The sequence below is a fragment of the Lagenorhynchus albirostris genome, chromosome 6 (genome assembly GCF_949774975.1).
Source record: "Lagenorhynchus albirostris chromosome 6, mLagAlb1.1, whole genome shotgun sequence".
In the NCBI taxonomy this organism is placed as follows: domain Eukaryota; kingdom Metazoa; phylum Chordata; class Mammalia; order Artiodactyla; family Delphinidae; genus Lagenorhynchus; species Lagenorhynchus albirostris.
Genome location: NC_083100.1, coordinates 65626447 through 65644320, shown reverse-complemented (window position 1 = coordinate 65644320; position 17874 = coordinate 65626447). Strand labels below are relative to the sequence as shown.

The 17874-nt window shown below is 34.4% G+C and overlaps 1 protein-coding gene and 1 non-coding gene across 5 annotated transcripts in view; one reads left to right on the top strand and one right to left on the bottom strand.

Moving 5' to 3' along the window:
• Positions 1-2319: 2319 nt before the first annotated feature.
• The window catches only part of SCN9A (sodium voltage-gated channel alpha subunit 9), an 86583-nt gene continuing 71028 nt past the window's right edge, over positions 2320-17874 (bottom strand). For 3 of the 4 annotated variants that reach the window (XM_060152733.1, XM_060152730.1, XM_060152731.1), the window contains exons 23-26: positions 17539-17676; positions 11680-11784; positions 9808-10078; positions 2320-6746 (exon numbers count right to left, since the gene is read on the bottom strand). In XM_060152733.1, coding sequence (XP_060008716.1) covers positions 5554-6746; positions 9808-10078; positions 11680-11784; positions 17539-17676 — 1707 coding nt within the window. In that variant the 3' untranslated portion in view covers positions 2320-5553. The remainder of the gene's footprint in view (positions 6747-9807; positions 10079-11679; positions 11785-17538; positions 17677-17874) is intronic. The other variant, XM_060152732.1, reaches the window with a different exon arrangement.
• LOC132522560 (U6 spliceosomal RNA) lies at positions 11887-11992 on the top strand. Its single transcript, XR_009541296.1, has one exon. It is a non-coding gene; the product is annotated as a U6 spliceosomal RNA (small nuclear RNA).

Here is a 17874-nt window from a genome sequence, read left to right as displayed (position 1 = left end):
GATTGAAGGCGCTCAGTAGATATTCACTGAATGAATGAACAATTCACATATGACATTTAGCTCTTTTTGAACATAAACTGAATTTTGCTAAGTTTGACTCCCTTGAAAGTAATTAGGAGTCACAAAAGCTTTTAATTCATGGATTTGTTTCCATAGGCTGAGGTGGAAGTGAAGGTGTCAGCAGCTCTAAAACTGCAGAAAGACAAAAAGTAGATGGGGTTTGCGTGACGTTTTGGGGAAGGTTGGAAAAGTTCACTTTTTTGTTGTCTTAATTTGTCAGGAGTCTTTCCCAGACTTGTCTTTGAATTGCGTTCTTTTCCCTCAATACTTTACAGCGGTTTTCTTTGGTAGTTCTTTTCAATTTTGCCAGGGGTCTAATGCAGTTAAAATCAATTTTATTTTAAATTCCCTAAGGTTATGAAATAGTTTGTTCTGCGTTGAAGTATTCCCACTGGTGTCACCTGCTAGATTGTACGGTATGTTGCCTTTTCAGACTGGTTTCTTTCACTTCGTAATACGGTTTGTCTTTGCTTCTAATTATTTTGATAGACCCATAAAGATATCCCAAGGTGTTGCTAGTCACCTAGTGGAAATTAACTAAATAGAAGTCATATTGTCTTGTATGAATTACAATCAAAACTAGCACATGCCAGCAAATATAGCATCTGGAACAGGAGTAATTTTTCCTCAATTCCACTAGGTTTTCAAAATTGTTAACAAGCTCTGAATCATTTCTATATACTTATTGCCTATAGTTTTATCTATGACGTTTTTGCCTTTAAACTGCTTATGAAAATATATATTAAATATTTGAGAATCAAGTTAAAGCACATGATACAGACATGACACATGCCTCCTAAATCTCTTAAAATTGGCTTTCTTTTCTGGGATGGATTAATTGTTAATGTAGGTACCTAATTGTACAACTCTTAGAATAATAAAGTGTAGCATGTTTGCTCTGTTGCTTGTTTATAGCTCTCAATTATTCATGTTTCTCTTCCTGTATGCATTAAATGTAGTTGCAGCAAAGGTCTCCTCTGCTCTAATCAGTATGCAACTTTTCCCTCCCTTGAGAGAGATTACCGTGTACTCTGCAGCTCATTTTGCCTGGATTATGGTATAATATTATCTACAGCAAGGAAGAATTGAGCTGCTCTGTTGTAGGAACTTCATGTGATTGCCAATCAGGTTGAGGTGATGGTACTGTTGAGGGACTATAATTTTATTCTGCAGAGTGACTATCACAACTGCCAGTACAGAGATTCCCTAGGAATATTTTATACCTTTCTACACGCCATTATACTAACACACAAGGTAGAAATAGTGGCCCAGCTCAGCAGCAATTCTTTTTAGTATATCTTGTTTAAAGACAAATAACAGGACTGGATGCTCACAGCTAAACTAAAATAGAGGTTTGGATTGACTAGTTAGTTAATATGGGAACTTCTACCTCCAAATACTCTCCTGGAAAAAGCTAAACCTTTGTATATACAGTATGCATGTTTTCTCATTTTAGCATGTTGTTTGCATTCATAAGTCTAAAAAAATAGTTCAATTTAAAAATATTTTGGTGCACTGAATGCTCACTACATACCAACTGGATGCATGAGACTCTCTGGGATACTATATTCACACTTACCCATATAAAATAGAAATATCATCATTTAACATTTATGGAGACTGCATTGTGCTCCTGTATGATGGAGAGGTAGCTTGGGCTCATACTTTTAGCAGCGAAGTGACTGTCACACTAACTACTATTAGAAATATAAATTCTTGATTCTGTGTTGTCAGGCACTGTTCTAATTGCTTCATGTGAATTTTCTCATGCTACCCTTATAACCATATGGTAGCGTAGTACTATTATCTTCATTTTACGGATGAGAAAGCTGAGGCACATGTTAAGTAATGTATTAAGGAAATTTGAAGAGTCCTGGCTTAACTGGTATCCAAATACTATTCTGGATCTAGAACCCAAGCCCTCGCCATTATGTATGCTATCTTACCTCTCAACACTATCACACAAAAAAGATACACGCTGTCATTGTGTGGCTAAATGTTTGTATATTTTCACTTCCTGACTCAATTTTCTTCTCCTGCACAAACTCTATTGTAGATTTCAATGAATTCCTTTGGAATTCTATAGTCTTTATCCCCATCTTTCTTACCCTGGAAAACTTCTCATGGAAGACATTTGAAGCTGTCCATTTTTCAATAAAAAGAAAAGAGTTATCAGTAGCTACAACTTATTTAGGGAGGCACTGAATTGATCTCCTTAAAGATTATTTTCACAAAAACAGAAGATACATGCCAACATGATTTAATTTTTTTGATGACTTTTATTTTTAGATTCTATTACAATGTGTAAGTCTCAAGTATAACTACAATATAATTTATGACAAACATTTTGAGCATTCATAGATATATGAAATTTGTAAAGAATTCTATGTAAACAGCATTATTATATTCACGGCTATTCACTGAATTTTATGAAGCAGTTCTTGATTATTTTCCTCAAGAATATAACATAATAAACCGCAGATATTAACAGAAATTGATGGCCTCTATATATAGGTCCTAAACCCAAGCCAATTACTTGGCCATTCTAATTTAGCTGGCCCTTTTTCATCACTCCCAGTAACATTTCTCTGAAATTGCTATTTAGAACTGCTTTATTTACATATGCATTTTATCTTAACTCTTTTTAACAAAGCTATTAAAATTCTATGAAATCATGCTGAACATTTTTTGGTTGAGGTTTTCAACAATCAGCATTTAGAAACAGCCCACAAATCACTTATATCTTTTGCAAACTATGTAACAGTCAAAAAGGTAAAGTGAGATTCACCCACTTTTATTCAAATTGTATGAATGGATTTGTATTCAAATCTGTTCACTTCAGTTTTATTCCAATTTAAATTTTACAGTGTAACTGCCATTCTATATCATTAGGTTAAATGAGTTCAATGATTGTGTGACTTAAATATTAGCATGACAGTGCTTTCTGAGGGTGGTATCTTATAATCAGTACCAAACGGTAATCTACATGAAAAGAGAAGTCTAATTTTCCTTCAAGCTTGTACTGTATTAAATGAACTCTTGGTTCCAAATATTATTAGTAATTGATCAAAAGTCACAACTAGACATTCCTGGGAAAACATACATATACAAAACCTAAGCATGTTATATTGAAAAAAAATTATAGTTCAGCATGAAATAGGTTCAGCATGAAACAGAAGTGTGACTTTGTAAGTTTTTTTTTTGAAATGCTAAGAAGAAATTGTGTTGAGGAACCAGTTGCCAATATTTTCTTCACATAAAAATCAGGCAATGTAAAAACATTAGTAGTAAATCACACATAAACCTACCCACTATACATCTTTTCACACTGTATTATATAAATATGCAAAGTGCAGTTATATTTATATAGATTTAAAATGATGAGGATAAACTGCATTCAAATTAAGTTAGTATTAATTTCTTAATTTAATGTATTAAAATATCTTACAAATGTTAATATATTTTGTATGGTTCTCTAATTAAATTGTCAAAACCTATTTTCAACAGACTTAGCAGGGATGTGATGCAATGCTCTACATAGTCTAGGAAAACACTGCATGGTATCTTATATATTAAATAAAAAAGAGGCTCAAATAATGTAAGATGAGTGATTGAATTTAGGTGTAAAGAATCTTTGGCCCTAGGTTTAATTTCATATGTGCCTTAGGACAAATGTCTAGACGTGATAATCTCCTTCACAGATGCTGAAAACATTCTAGATAGAAAGTTCTGTGGAAATTTCGCTTTCTTGGTTTTTATCTGTCTTTCTCATTTCTGTGTTTCTTTGCCTCTCTGCCTCTCATTCTCTACCTATACTTCTTCATCTCTACAGGTATGCTTAAATCTCCTTTATTTTTAACTAGCCAGAACAACAAAAAAATTGCTTTAAGTACTTAAGATAGAAATATATTTATGTTCTTTTTTTCATTTAAGAAAGCAAATGAATGAAATATTGTTGTATATATTTGCTTTGAAAACTCCCACAAAATCTTCTAAATAAAATTCTTTCTACTTATGTAACTCGATTTTTGTGTGTGCATGAATAACTCGATAGAAGAAAGATCTCATATTCCTGGAATAAACTCATAAAAAATACATCATGGCTGTTTCTTTTCAAGCCACTATTAACAAGGATTTTTAAAAAACTAGATTCATAATCCTTGGTGGAAGGACAACAGCTAAAGCAAAATGAATGTGTGCTTGGTAAACTATAAGCTCAGGATATGCTATTGATTGATACATAATATACCTCATAATCATAGAATTTTATGGAGAAAGTGACATCTTTCTCATTTTGTAGATGAAAGCATAAAAGTTCAAGAGGATGAATGCTATTTCATCCTTTTCACACACAAGTCTGTGTTGAAAGCATGCCATACACACTTAGGATGGTGTGCAGGAGACACAGTTAATACTGTGCCCAAGTCATTATCTGCTCAAACATGTTCCATGGTATCAAATATCTACCTGCATATCTGGAAGCACTCCATGGAAGAGAAATATCAACTTTGCTTAGTGCTAAAGCATAACTCAACAATACTGAATCAGAAAGCAGAAGACGGTGACAAAAATGACTAAGAGTTGGGTTATTATTGGTATTTTGGGGCAGCACAGTCCAGTGTTACACTGTATACATAAAAGTGAATAAAGCTTTCTCCAGTTGCTTCTTTTCTCAATTACCTTCATTTTTTTCTTTCGAGGAATGTGATACATACTGAAAATAATTTTTTCATGTTCCACAGTTATTGTATGAACAAAGAAGGATATAGAAAAAGGCAGTCTATGAAGCACAATACTCTAAAGGTAACTCTTATCCTAGTTGGTATATGAGTCAAGATGAATAAAAAGCATCTGTTGAACTGACGAGCCTACATGTTTTTAATCCCATGGCATTTAATAGGCACATATAAATTGGTTTTGATGCAATATGAATAAATTTAAGCACCTCAAAATATAGAATGACCACTGTAGATGGATAAAAGAGCCTTGCCCCCTAATAATAACAAGATGTTTTAACTAAACATTCATTACTAGTATTCATTCCTTCCATCAGGGCACTTCACGGCAAAGCCACGGGAAAATACTTTTGTAGATATCCAAATGATAGATATTTGCGCGCACGCGCGCGCGTGTTTGTATTTGCATGGGAAACATGAATGTTTACAATCCTGTGAAAAGATGACAAGGCAGATGTGAACATTTTCTACATGGTCTTCTGAGTTATTAAAAGTAAATAAAATTAAATCACCTTTGTTTGCTGTAATCAATAATCCCTGTACAGTTACTCCTAAGAATTCTTATAGATTCATTTACCAATGCAAAAATAGCCACTGCTAATGCTGCTCACCTATGTTAGAGAATCAGAGCTAGCGACTGCACTGACTTTGAGACTATTTTGATAAAAAGAGTTTTGGCATAGACCTCCTTAAAAGAGTCTTATTAACACAAATATATCACCTTCACAGGCTGTAAACAATATATCAAAGTGAAGCTCTATTTTTTGCCTTCCTTGCCATCTTTTCCTTTGTCCTCCTTTTCTGTTTTGTCTTTTTCATATTTCTCTTTGTCTGGTTTTGTTACACTATCATATGAAGGTGGAGAGATGGTAGATGGAGTTCCATCTCTTTTTTCTGGACTTGAGTTCTCATTAACGTTATCAAAAACCATATCTTCTTTATTGGGCAAATCATCATCTCTGTCACCATCTTTTATGTATATACTTGATATGTTCTTGACATTTTGCCGTAAGCGATAACGTCTGTAAGCACGCTGAATGACAGCAGCAGACACATCTTCCTGTTTTCGTTTTAGTGTAGTTGTGATGGGTTCATAGGACACTTTAGAAGGATTTGCAGACATGAACCTTTCTTCCATCTGTGAACGAAGAGAGTCCATCTCTCCACTTTCACCCAAAACACGCTTTGTAAAAGCAAATAAGATGTCGAGACAATGGATCCGGTCCCCACTGACCATGGGCAGATCCATGGCAATGAGCTGGACTTTGTTTGGTTTTGCTACGAGAAGAGGAGGATCCAGGGCAGCTGCAAAATCAGAGAGTTTGCTGTATTCTATAAATTGGGTGGCATCGGGATCAAACTTCTCCCAAACCTCGTAGAACATCTCAAAGTCATCCTCACTCAGCGGCTCAGTACTTTCTTCAGTGGCAACACTGAAGTTCTCCAGAATGACAGCGATGTACATGTTCACCACGACCAGGAATGATATGATGATGTAACTGACAAAATAGAATATCCCCACAGATGGGTTCCCACAGTCTCCTTCAACTGAGCTTCCAGGATGAACTTTCCTGGGGTCACAATCAGGTGGTGCACTGTTGAGAATAGGTGCTAGCAATCCATCCCAGCCAGCAGAGGTGGTAATCTGGAACAGGCAGATCATGCTGTTGCCAAAGGTCTCAAAGTTGAACATGTCATTAATTCCAGCTTCCTTTTTAACGTAGGCGAAGTTGGACATTCCAAAGATGGCGTAGATGAACATGACCAGGAAGAGCAGGAGGCCGATGTTAAACAACGCAGGAAGGGACATCATCAAAGCAAAGAGCAGCGTGCGGATCCCCTTGGCCCCTTTGATCAGACGCAGGATTCGGCCAATCCTGGCAAGACGGATCACTCGGAACAGGGTAGGGGACACAAAATACCTTTCTATCAAATCTGCTAGAAACATACCTGGTGAAGAGGGAAGGAATACTTATTTAAGAAAATACTTAAATATCCATGCTACAGAAAATCATGACTCTAAATAGTTTTATGTGCCATCTTACCTCTTATGATTTCAGGATTGTCATTTTACATTGCAAGGCAATTTCATAACAACCCAAGGATCAAGCAATCCCACAGGAAAATGGTTAGAATTACTATTGTGAAATTTTCTCTCCCTTACTAAGTTTGTAGATCTTATTTTTTTCCTCCACAACAATTTTTTTAATTGTTAAGGGTAGAAAAATTAAAGCTACACAGTAAAATGCTAAAAAGAAAATATAAATCACCTGAAATATCAACCAACCATTTACTACTGTTAATATTTTGTTGAGGATCACTCCATTTTTCTATGCAAGCACACAAACATTTACAAATGTAATCATGATATAGGAGCTTTTTTATGTCATCTGTTTTAGCTACTTCATCATATGTTATGGACATATTTTCATATAAATGACAACAGAATAATTCCTTATAGTTGTATAACGTTCTGTCCAAATAACCATATATTGAAGAATTTTATGTTGTTTCCAATTGTTTTGGCTGAGACAAATATCCAAGCAGGTATATTTTCTTTTAGTTGCATGGGCATTTTTTTTTTTTTTTTTGCGCGGGCCTCTCACTGTTGTGGCCTCTCTGGTGGCAGAGCACAGGCTCTGGACGCGCAGGCCCAGCAGCCATGGCTCACGGGCCATGGGCATATTTTGATAATAAAAGAAGGTTGGTCAAACAGTATATTTAAAATTTTGTTATATATTGCAAGTCTATCTCCAGAAAGTCTGTACAAATTAACACTCCTAATGATAGTCTATGAAAGTGCTCACACTCCACATGCTCACTAGTGTTGTCATTTTTCTTTATAATTTTACCCAAAAAACTTTGTGATGTTTAAAACATCTCATTATTATAGTTTATTTGCATTTCTTTTGGGAAAAAATAATCCAAAAATTTTTTATTATTTATTGGACATTTTGTATACTTGTTGACTATTTTCAACTTTCTCTTTTTGGCCTAGTCTAGTCCTTTGCCCATTTTTCTATTGGGAGATTTACTATTTTCTTACTGATTTATGAGGACTATTTTTCTATTACAAGTGCTAATCCTTTGTTGGCCTTAAATGTTACATTAACAATAGCCCTGTTTTTAATTTGTCTTTCAACTTTTTTTTTTTTTAATTTGGTGGTGGTAGTGAGTTTTCCTCCATAGAATATTTTGATTTTTATGTAGTCATATCTATTATATTTTCTTCATGGAGTCAAGTTTGTCATGAATAGAAAGGACTATTCAAGCTCATGGTTATAAATCTATTTCTACTAGAATCCATTTTTTAATACATTAATTTTTACACATCAATTAATAAATCTTGATCCATGAGATCTTTTAACTGAGTAACTTAGTAATTCTCTATATATTGATGTTTAATTTTGGATTATTCATTTGAATCCATTGAGCTTCTTAGTAAACACTGTTTTACTTCATCAATGTAATAATAATCTTAATATCTAGCAATGTAAGTCACCCCTCATTACTCTAATTTTTCTTCCAGGTGAATTTTAGAATCATTAGATTTATATCACCAATTTATTATCCCCACTACACAAAAAGATGCTCATATTCTCATTGGGATAACACTGGAATTATAGATTAATCTCTTAAAAAAATGGTCATGATTACAGGGAGACCCTTCTTATCCAAGTACAAGAAAAGCCTTTCAATTATTTTAAACCTTCTTTTGTTTCTGTTAGTTTTCCTCATAGAAGCCTTATACATTTCTTGTTAAAGTTGTTACTAGGTATTTTACTTTATTTTTATTGGAATTGTGAATGAAATTTTTCTTTAGGCATATTTTCTAATTTTTTGCTCCACATATAAAACAATTACTAACATTGGTATGTACAATTTAAAATTTGCACCTTCTGAATTCTAATTGAACCCATATTTTCAGTTGATTCTCTTGCATTTTTAGAGTGCCATAATAAGATCTGAAAATGAAAATTTGCTCCGTTGTTCAAATATACGTACCTCTCTGTTTTCTTATCTAATTGTATCAGCCAACACTGTTACAAATAGAGGTGATAGAGGGATACACTTTTCTTCTTCCTAAGTTAACTGGAATGCTTCCACCATTTTGCTTGTTGTATGTGATTCCTACCTAAATTTTAATTTGTGTTTTTTATATATTAACTTTAATCTCACCTCTGGTAATAATACTCCTTTTTCAAAAATTGATTTTGAATCCCTATTCTAACTTATACTACTCAATATGGCAGTTTTAGGTTATGTGACTTTTAACCTTTCTTGTCCTGCCTGTTTCAGTGTCTCCAAATTGAGTTTGTATTAAATAATCTCTACAATCTCTGTCTAAAATTCATAATTATGAAAATAAATGCAATCCTAAACTACTGGGCAAGGCATGTACAAATAATAAAAAAAAATAGGATAGAAAAAACAGCTATGGTAATGAAATGAGAGGAAGTATAAAATCAAATACTGTGATTCACAGATATGACTGGGGTTGGTTGAGAAATGATTACAAACTTGACAAGTATGAAGCCATAAGAAATGAAGCTGGCATTTCTTCAGACCTTAACTTTTTACTTTGAGTTCAGGAATAATTTTCACAAAGAGTCACCAATATTCTGGCTAGTTATATTATCATTAATCAAAGGATAGTTCTCATATGTGTAAAAACCGGAAGTGATTTCAGATTCTACATTGGTCTTCTAAGACATACCTACCTATAGACCCAGCTGCTACCTTTGTGAAGGGTAATCTTGGAAATCAAATGTCAAGGAGTTTTATGTGCTTCCAACAAACAGAATATGTGTGGCTTTGAGGCTTGTTGTGTGAACCTAGGAATTCTGACACAGAGGTATTTTTTTAGTTTTGTTTTTAAGGTTCCTTCACTCTTTCAGTGTTACTAACTTACTCAAAAGTAAGTTTACACTCAAGAATTCAGAAACTTCTCTGAGTATGTGTGATGTTTAGTTTGATTCAAAATGGAAATCTGATTAATAAATGCTCTTACCTACAATGGAGAGAATCACAACCACAAAATCAAAAATGTTCCATCCTACAGTGAAGTAGTAGCATCTGAGGGAGATCAGTTTCAGCACACATTCTCCAGTGAAAAGGATAACAAAAACTACATTGATCCAATATAAAACTTCAGTCATGTATGCACTTTGTCCCTCTTTTTCTACCATCATGGTTACCATGTTGAGGCAGATAAGAACCATGATGGCTATATCAAAAGCTTGGTTTGTTACTAGGTCAAATATACATCCTTGGAATTTGTTCTGCAAAGAAACAAAAATAATAGGAAATGTACAGTAAATTTTGTAAGTAGTATCCATAAATCATTACATTAGTAAAAAAATTTTTTTTAAGGTATCAGTCTTCAAAACTTGCATAAATTATCCCTGGTCATAGGTTCTTGCTTTGTACAAGAAATGTTATTAAATCTTAGAGTACATGAAAACTTTTTGTTGCTGTTGACTTTTAGTATACCAAGTCTTCAGCGAGCCTTGTAAACTAACATTTGCTTTTAAGCATATCCACCCCTAGTATGTTATATAGGAGTTGCCAGGATCACAAGGTAAGTTTAACTAAGAAAACCTCAGCTCTACTACCTCGAGTATTTCAAGGTAATAAAATGACATCTCTAAATTTCTACTTTGTCACGTTATTTTGACTAATGTGTTGGCACTGTCTTGTACTGATATTACTGCTATAATATCAGATCTATATTTTCCTATCTCTTCCATGTATAGAATATACATTTCCAAACATACCCATACTTAACACATCACCTTTCTTGTCAGTCTCACTGATAGTATTATGCTTTCCAGGAAACCCAATTTCAAAATCACTTTATTAGTTGCATAGGCAAGTTTTAAGGCACTGTATTCAAAGTCAAGTAGTGTACTGAAAAAATTAAATACCAGAGCTTTAAATTCATACATTATGATTCAGTAGGGTCTGGGTGAAACCTGGCCATGTGTCCATTTAAAAGTGCTGGGTAATCCTCATGTAGCCAGCTGGTACTAAGTGGATTCCCATCTTTAGGACGCTCTGTCTGCAGCCATGACTTTTGGTAAGGTGTGTTATGTTGAAAAGAAATTGAAAAACATGTAATGCATTTAAAATTATTTTAATTGTTAGAGGAATACAAACTATTCTTTAACTGCTAAGACTCACTATTTACATCTGAGCCTATTCTGGTCCTTCTTTGACCCTATGGTAAGATAAAGTTTAGATTCATGACCAGTCCAACTGCTTCTCTGGCTATTTGTTGTAATATCAGAGATCTACAAGGTTAGTTTCACCTGACTGATAGTGAGCCATCATTACATCATAAAGCCATCAAGAAAATCAAATTTCAATCAAAAGTACATTTTATTTTGATTCTCTACAGGCCATTTGTACTAATAGTAAGTTGTATAGCTAAGGTAGAGATAAAAGCATATATAGGGGCTTCCCTGGTGGGGCAGTGGTTAAGAGTCCATCTGCCAATGCAGAGGACACGGGTTCGTGCCCCGGTCCAGGAGGATCCCACATGCCGCGGAGCGGCTGGGCCTGTGAGCCATGGCCGCTGAGCCTGCGCGTCCGGAGCCTGTGCTCCGCAACGGGAGAGGCCACAACAGTGAGAGGCCCGTGTACCACAAAAAAAAAAAAAAAAAAAGCATATATAATTATTTTTCATTTTTATAGAAAAAGAAATTATATGAAGGCATATTACGAGCTGTGATAGTGTTCAAAATACATATGTTCAGTTTTATAAGAATTTTTCTTCAAAATATTAAAATATATGCATTCATGTTTAAGATATAATTATATATTAAAGATGAATTGAAAATAATTTTAAAATTTACATGCTAAATATAATTTTTTTTTTTACCCCCGGACGAGGTATTGGCTTTTGAGGTTTCTTGGATCCCAGCTTTTTCATTGCATTATAATATTTCTTCTGTTCTTCTGTCATAAAGATATCTTGACCTCCAAGGTAAAGAAATAAAAAATAAATCTAGTTAAAACCAGAATCATTGTCTAGATCTTCCTTCAGATCATTATTCAGGTTAAAAATGTATTCATATAGAAATGAAATGTCTTCTCGCTTCAGTAGCACATATATTAAAATTGGAACCATACAGAGATTAGCATGGCTCCTGATCTAGGATGACATGCAAATCTGTGAAGCGTTCCATAGTTTTGGTGACAGATGGTGACAGACGGTAACTAGACTTTTATGGTAATCATTTCACAATGTATGCAAATATCAAATCATTATGTTGTATACCTGGAACTAATATACTGTTATATATCAATTACACTTCAATTTAAAGAAATGAAATGCCTTTTATTATGTGCAAGGTAGCTATAAATCAAACCTGTCTTAAAGAATTACCTACGTGTAGGCACAGACTCTCCATACGTAATGCAGTATGCATAATACACAAAATAGATGGATTACATGCAATAACGATTGGCTCAATTACCTTTTAGTAGCCTAACCTGCTATCTCATTTTATCTGCTACTTGTCTCACCAGGCATTTCATTGCTAAATAACAAATATATCAGTAGTGAATGATAATTTGGCTAACGTTTACTTATTAGCCATACTGACTCATAAAGAGTAGGAAGTAGGGGCCAAAAGTGGTAGCTAAAATAGTATTATTTTTATATTCACTTGCATTCATTTTAATATATCATATTCCCTTAGCAGAATAAATGAATATACTATATACATGTATAGCACATATCCATAAATACTGCATATACACACACACACATATATTTGGTATACATATAATAAATTTATTTATTTATTTATTAAAAAAAAAAAAACTCTTTAGTTACTTCTTTAATTCCAAACAAGGAATTTCAACATAAACACTTTATTGGGTGTAAACATTACATGTAATAGAGTTTTAGATGTTGAGAAAATTACCAATAATCCAGGGTTTCTGACTTGAAGGATTTTCTAATTGAATATACAACATTTAAGATTCAACAGTAAATAAATTAACATCTAAATAAAGTTTTTGTTCCTTTCTACACTGTATAAGTCTAAATCTCACAAAGGAGACCTAGAAACTTTGCCTATTCTTTTAGACTCCGTTAATTTCTTAAAATTATCTATAATTTATACAGATTCACGCATATTCCTCATCGGTCCACAATATAAACTTTTTAGTTATGGCATAAATTAGTACAATCCATGTAACTAGGAAGTTATTTTGGGGAATTTACAGTTCCGAAATCCTTACTTAACTTGTAGGGTCCTGGAGCTAAGGTGATCTGTTTATGGTTTCCCTTTGGTTTTTCTGGATTGCATTTTCTCATCAAATACCTAACAATAACCAGGCTTCCCCTTCTGTCTTATGTGTTTTAATTTACATCTCCTCTAATTGATAGGAAGTCTTTGTGCAATTTTGGCATTCATCTATCTGATCTATTGATGCGTGAGACAGAACTTTCATGCCAATGTTAAGAGAAGCCCAGACCCTTTATTCCTCAGTGATGAGGGTTGAATATCACAGCAGGTCAAGAACTTACAAGAAGCTAGGAAAACACTGGGAAGATAACTCTGAATTAGAGGTAAAAACCAAAGTAGCAGGTTTTGTCTTCCCTTGATGATACCCTGGTTGTCAACATAATGAAGGATGGGATGAAGCTAATAGGAGATTACAAAATGCTCCAGTAGAGAAACTTGTGTTGTGATTTTATTTAACTGTAGCTTATACAGACCTTGTAAAATGCATCCCGTTACTAAAGAATGGACTTGATGGGGAGGGGGAAGGGTAAGCTGTGACAAAGTGAGAGAGTGGTATGAACATATATACACTACCAAACGTAAAATAGATAGCTATTGGGAAGCAGCCACATGGCACAGGGAGATCAGCTTGGTGCTTTGTGACCACCTAGAGGAGTAGGATAGGGAGGGTGTGAGGGAGGGAGACGCAAGCGGGAAGAGATATGGGAACATATGTATATGTGTAACTGATTCACTTTGTTATAAAGCAGAAACTAACACACCATTGTAAAGCAATTATACTCCAATAAAGATGTAAAAAAAAATAAAAATTTAAAATTAAAAAAAAAAAAAGCTAAGTGGCAGACATTCTGTAAGTCAGGCTGGTCTTTACACTCTGTCAAGGCTGTATTATATAGTAGTTAAGAAGACCCCAGTTCTGGTATAAGATCATCTTCATTCAATCCCCATCTCTGTTGCCCTTGGGTAAGTTTTTTAATCTCTTTAAGGTTATATCATCTCATTATTACAAGAGTAACTACCTCATTGGTTTGTTGTGAGGATCAATTAAGATACTGTATTTCAAACACTCACTAATTATTTATAACTTCCGTTGTTGTTATTAACCTTCCAAACAGTTATAGTTACTGAAAAGGGTTGATGTTACTTAGAATTTACTCCTATGTACCCAGGTCTGTACTAGTCATTTGTGTAAATACATTGCATACATTTCCCTTTTATAACTTGAACTCATTAATAACTTATGTTCTAATTTTCAGAAGTATATTTTCTGATGAACTATTAAAACCCAATTATCACATGGATTTGTTAAAGATGAAAACAGTGTATAAGAATGATGGATAGTTGGCAAACTAGTAAAGTGGGGCTGGTGATTAGAAAGAGGTATGGGAATTTGGCAGGGTCCTAAACTGAGACCAAAGTGTTGAAGTTAAAAAGCATTAAGAGGCAACATTGCATTGTGGAAAAAATAGGCTTTGCAGTCAAACAGAACTTTGGATCCTGACTACCAATGACCTACTACTTGATTTGAAACAAGTTGTTTATCTTCTCTAGGCCTCGGTTTATACACTTGTATAGAGATACCACTTTCATTTGTTTGTTCCATGGATTAGATGAATTCATATAGAGGCCTCTAGCAGGAGACCTCCTCTGTAGTAATTATTAATTGATGTGTTGGTCCTATCTTCTTTCATTCTCTTAGTAGGTTGTAAAGAAACCCTAAACCATTCAGAAAGGGTCAGAAGATAAAAAGCAGCTTAGAATGCAAGTGAAACACTGGAAGAATGGTAGGGGATAACTGTAGCTGTCACTGCTTTGAAATTAGTAACTTTTGCCTGACGTTACTGGTAATGATGTCTACCCAACCCATCTTCCTGCAGTGGCAATTCTTGTTGTAAGAATAACATTCAAGAGCAAGGGGATCAAAGCAATTAGGGCTGTGGCTGTCCTGTCATGTCATACTGCTCTTTCTAGATCCACTATAATTTATTATATACAGGGAATGCTGGAGAACCATATGTATGTGCTTATATATCACATATACAAGTATATAATGACTAAAGTAGGAAAAATAAATTGGAAATTAGGGTATAATTTGTGAAATTATTTTCAAGATTTATTAATTATTCAAGATCCTCTGCCTAAAGGCACGAATATATGATAATGCTAGCTAAGTTTGACTGTTAGATGTAAAATGTAAGAATGGAACATGGAATTTTAAAAATTCTTTGAAAAATAAACACCTGTATTTGGAAATATAAGCATCAATAATATTTAATATTTGCTACATCTTCTTTCACCTGAGAATAGTCAATCACGGCCACTGATGACATTTCACTGCATGTACACCTGTCTTTTCTTAGATGCTAAGCCAGTATCTGAAATCACTTCCTCCTGGTATTCCAGCACTCACCCTTCAAAGGTCTCTTTTCCTGTGGGTGGTGCTACAGCCACTGTAACTCTGTTAACTTTGAGAAAACTGAGACTTCTTAGACATTTTTTTCTCCTGCAAATCACAAACAACACTGTAGACCTTACCCCCTAAAATCTCTTAACTGAATGAATCCCCTATTCTCTATTGCTGCAAATGACGAATTTGGAGAATTAAGTGTGGTCTAGGTGGCAGGTAAAGCAGGGTCTGACCTAGTCTTTGGTCTTTCCCCAGTCATTCTCTGCATCATTGTTAGGTTAAATTTTTAATTAAAGCTGAGTTTTCATAATCTCTGGGAAAAGAGACTCTGGAGTTAGATGCATAATGAAGCTACTTCTTAGCTATCAGACCATGTGCAAGTCACACAATCCCTCTGAAAGGTGAAGTGGGGATACTGTGCTCTGTAGACTTACAAAATGTGACGAAGATTACTGTGTAAAGTACTTTACACACGATCAGACATGTCATCAAATCTCAATAGATGTCTACGTCCTGTTTATACGTTCTTCCGTACTCAAAATACCTCAATGACACATCAGATCCTACTGAAAAATATCTGACATGACTTTTCAGATCTACTCTCAAGCAAATAAAGACCTCAATCTTTTCTATTTCTCTTCTCAAAACTCCATCCAAAGTGGATGGACTGGTATTTCTCCTGCACTGCACCTCCTTTGCCAGCATGGTGCATGTGCTCACACACTTCTCTGACCCTTCATGTGGCTTACTTATCCTTCTGCCTGCCACTTGCTTTGTGTCTTTTCATCCATCTTCCAAGCCTGCTCAATTGTCACATATATCATAAAACTTTCTATAGCTGTATCTAGTTTTCCTCTGACTGCCCATTTACATTTTTTGTTGTTAATTTTCTTAACTGCATTTATCACTATGTCATATTATAGTATTTGGGGGTACAGCATAGGAAAGGGCCTAAGTAATATACAAGGTACATGGGATCAACTATTAAAACCCTAACACTTACCCAGGTGCATAATCGTGGGTAAGTCACTCAAAATCTCTGTGCCTTTCCTCATTTATCAGACAAAGTCTATAATAATAATTCCTCTCATGGTTGATGTTAAGGATTAAACTGTGTCCAATCCCCCTCCCCACCCTGTCCAAAAAAAAAAAAAAAAGGAGATATGTTGAAGTCCTAACCCCTCGTACCTCAGAAAGACCTTATTTGGAAATAGTGTCATTGAAGATGTAATTAAAATAAGGTCATACTGGAGTAGGGTGGGCCCTTAATCCAATATGACTGGTGCCCCTATAAGGAGAGGAGAGAGACAGAAAGAGAGAGAATGTCATGTGACCACAGAGGCTGAGACTGAAGTTACGCTGCCATAAGCCAAGGAATACTTGAGCTACCAGAAGCTGGAAGATGCAAAGAAGGATCCTCCTCTAGAGACTCTGAGGAAAACACGGCCCTACCAACACTTTGATTTTGGACTTCTAGCTTCCAGAACTGTGAAAGAATCAACTTCTGATGTTCGAAACCACCCAGTGTGTGGTACTTTGCTGTGGCAGCCCTAAGACTGATACAGTTGATGTGAACATTAATGAAACAAAAATCTCATTGTGTTTGACCTGCAAATCTTAACTTTAATTACCTGTGTCATTTCTTCTGCTATAATAAACTCCTTGAGCTCAGGAAAGTATCTTCTGTTGTTCTCTTTAAGTACCAACCCAATACATACCACACAGAACAGTGGCTCAGAACAGAATACAGTAACTACTTATGGAAAATGTTTTGAGTAAATAATTAGTTCGTTGAATTTTCTTAATCAATCCCCTACAGGGAACATTGGAAAATAAAACTGAATAGTTGATGTATTTCTTAAAAATAATTATGACTTAGGAGATGATTATTTTCTGTGCAGAGATGAATGAGATTAAGCATATCCATCATTGTATAGTAACCAATTACTTGGAAAATTAATGAAATTCTAATGAACTAATTACTAACTGACATCAAATTAAATTTAACATTTTATTTTTGGGAAAATAATTGTTAATTTCTTTCAGTGCAATGACAAAAACTTGAAATACTTATCTTCTTTTTCTGTTGGTTGAAGTTATCTATGATGACCCCAATGAACAAGTTCAAGGTGAAGAATGACCCAAAGATGATGAAGATGACAAAATAAATATACATGTAGAGGCTGTATTCATATATGGGCTGCCTGTCTACCTATAAAATTAACAAAAGTTAGCAGTATGTTGACAATAAAATTCATCATTTTCTTTTTCACATGGTTTGACAAGGTAATTCAAACAGTGCTATCCTAGGTAAACGTGGTTTTTCAGAAGCCATAGTGTTGACAAGGTTCAACATAATCATTCTTAAAAATTTATTCAACACTAAATAAATATTTATTACATGCTTACT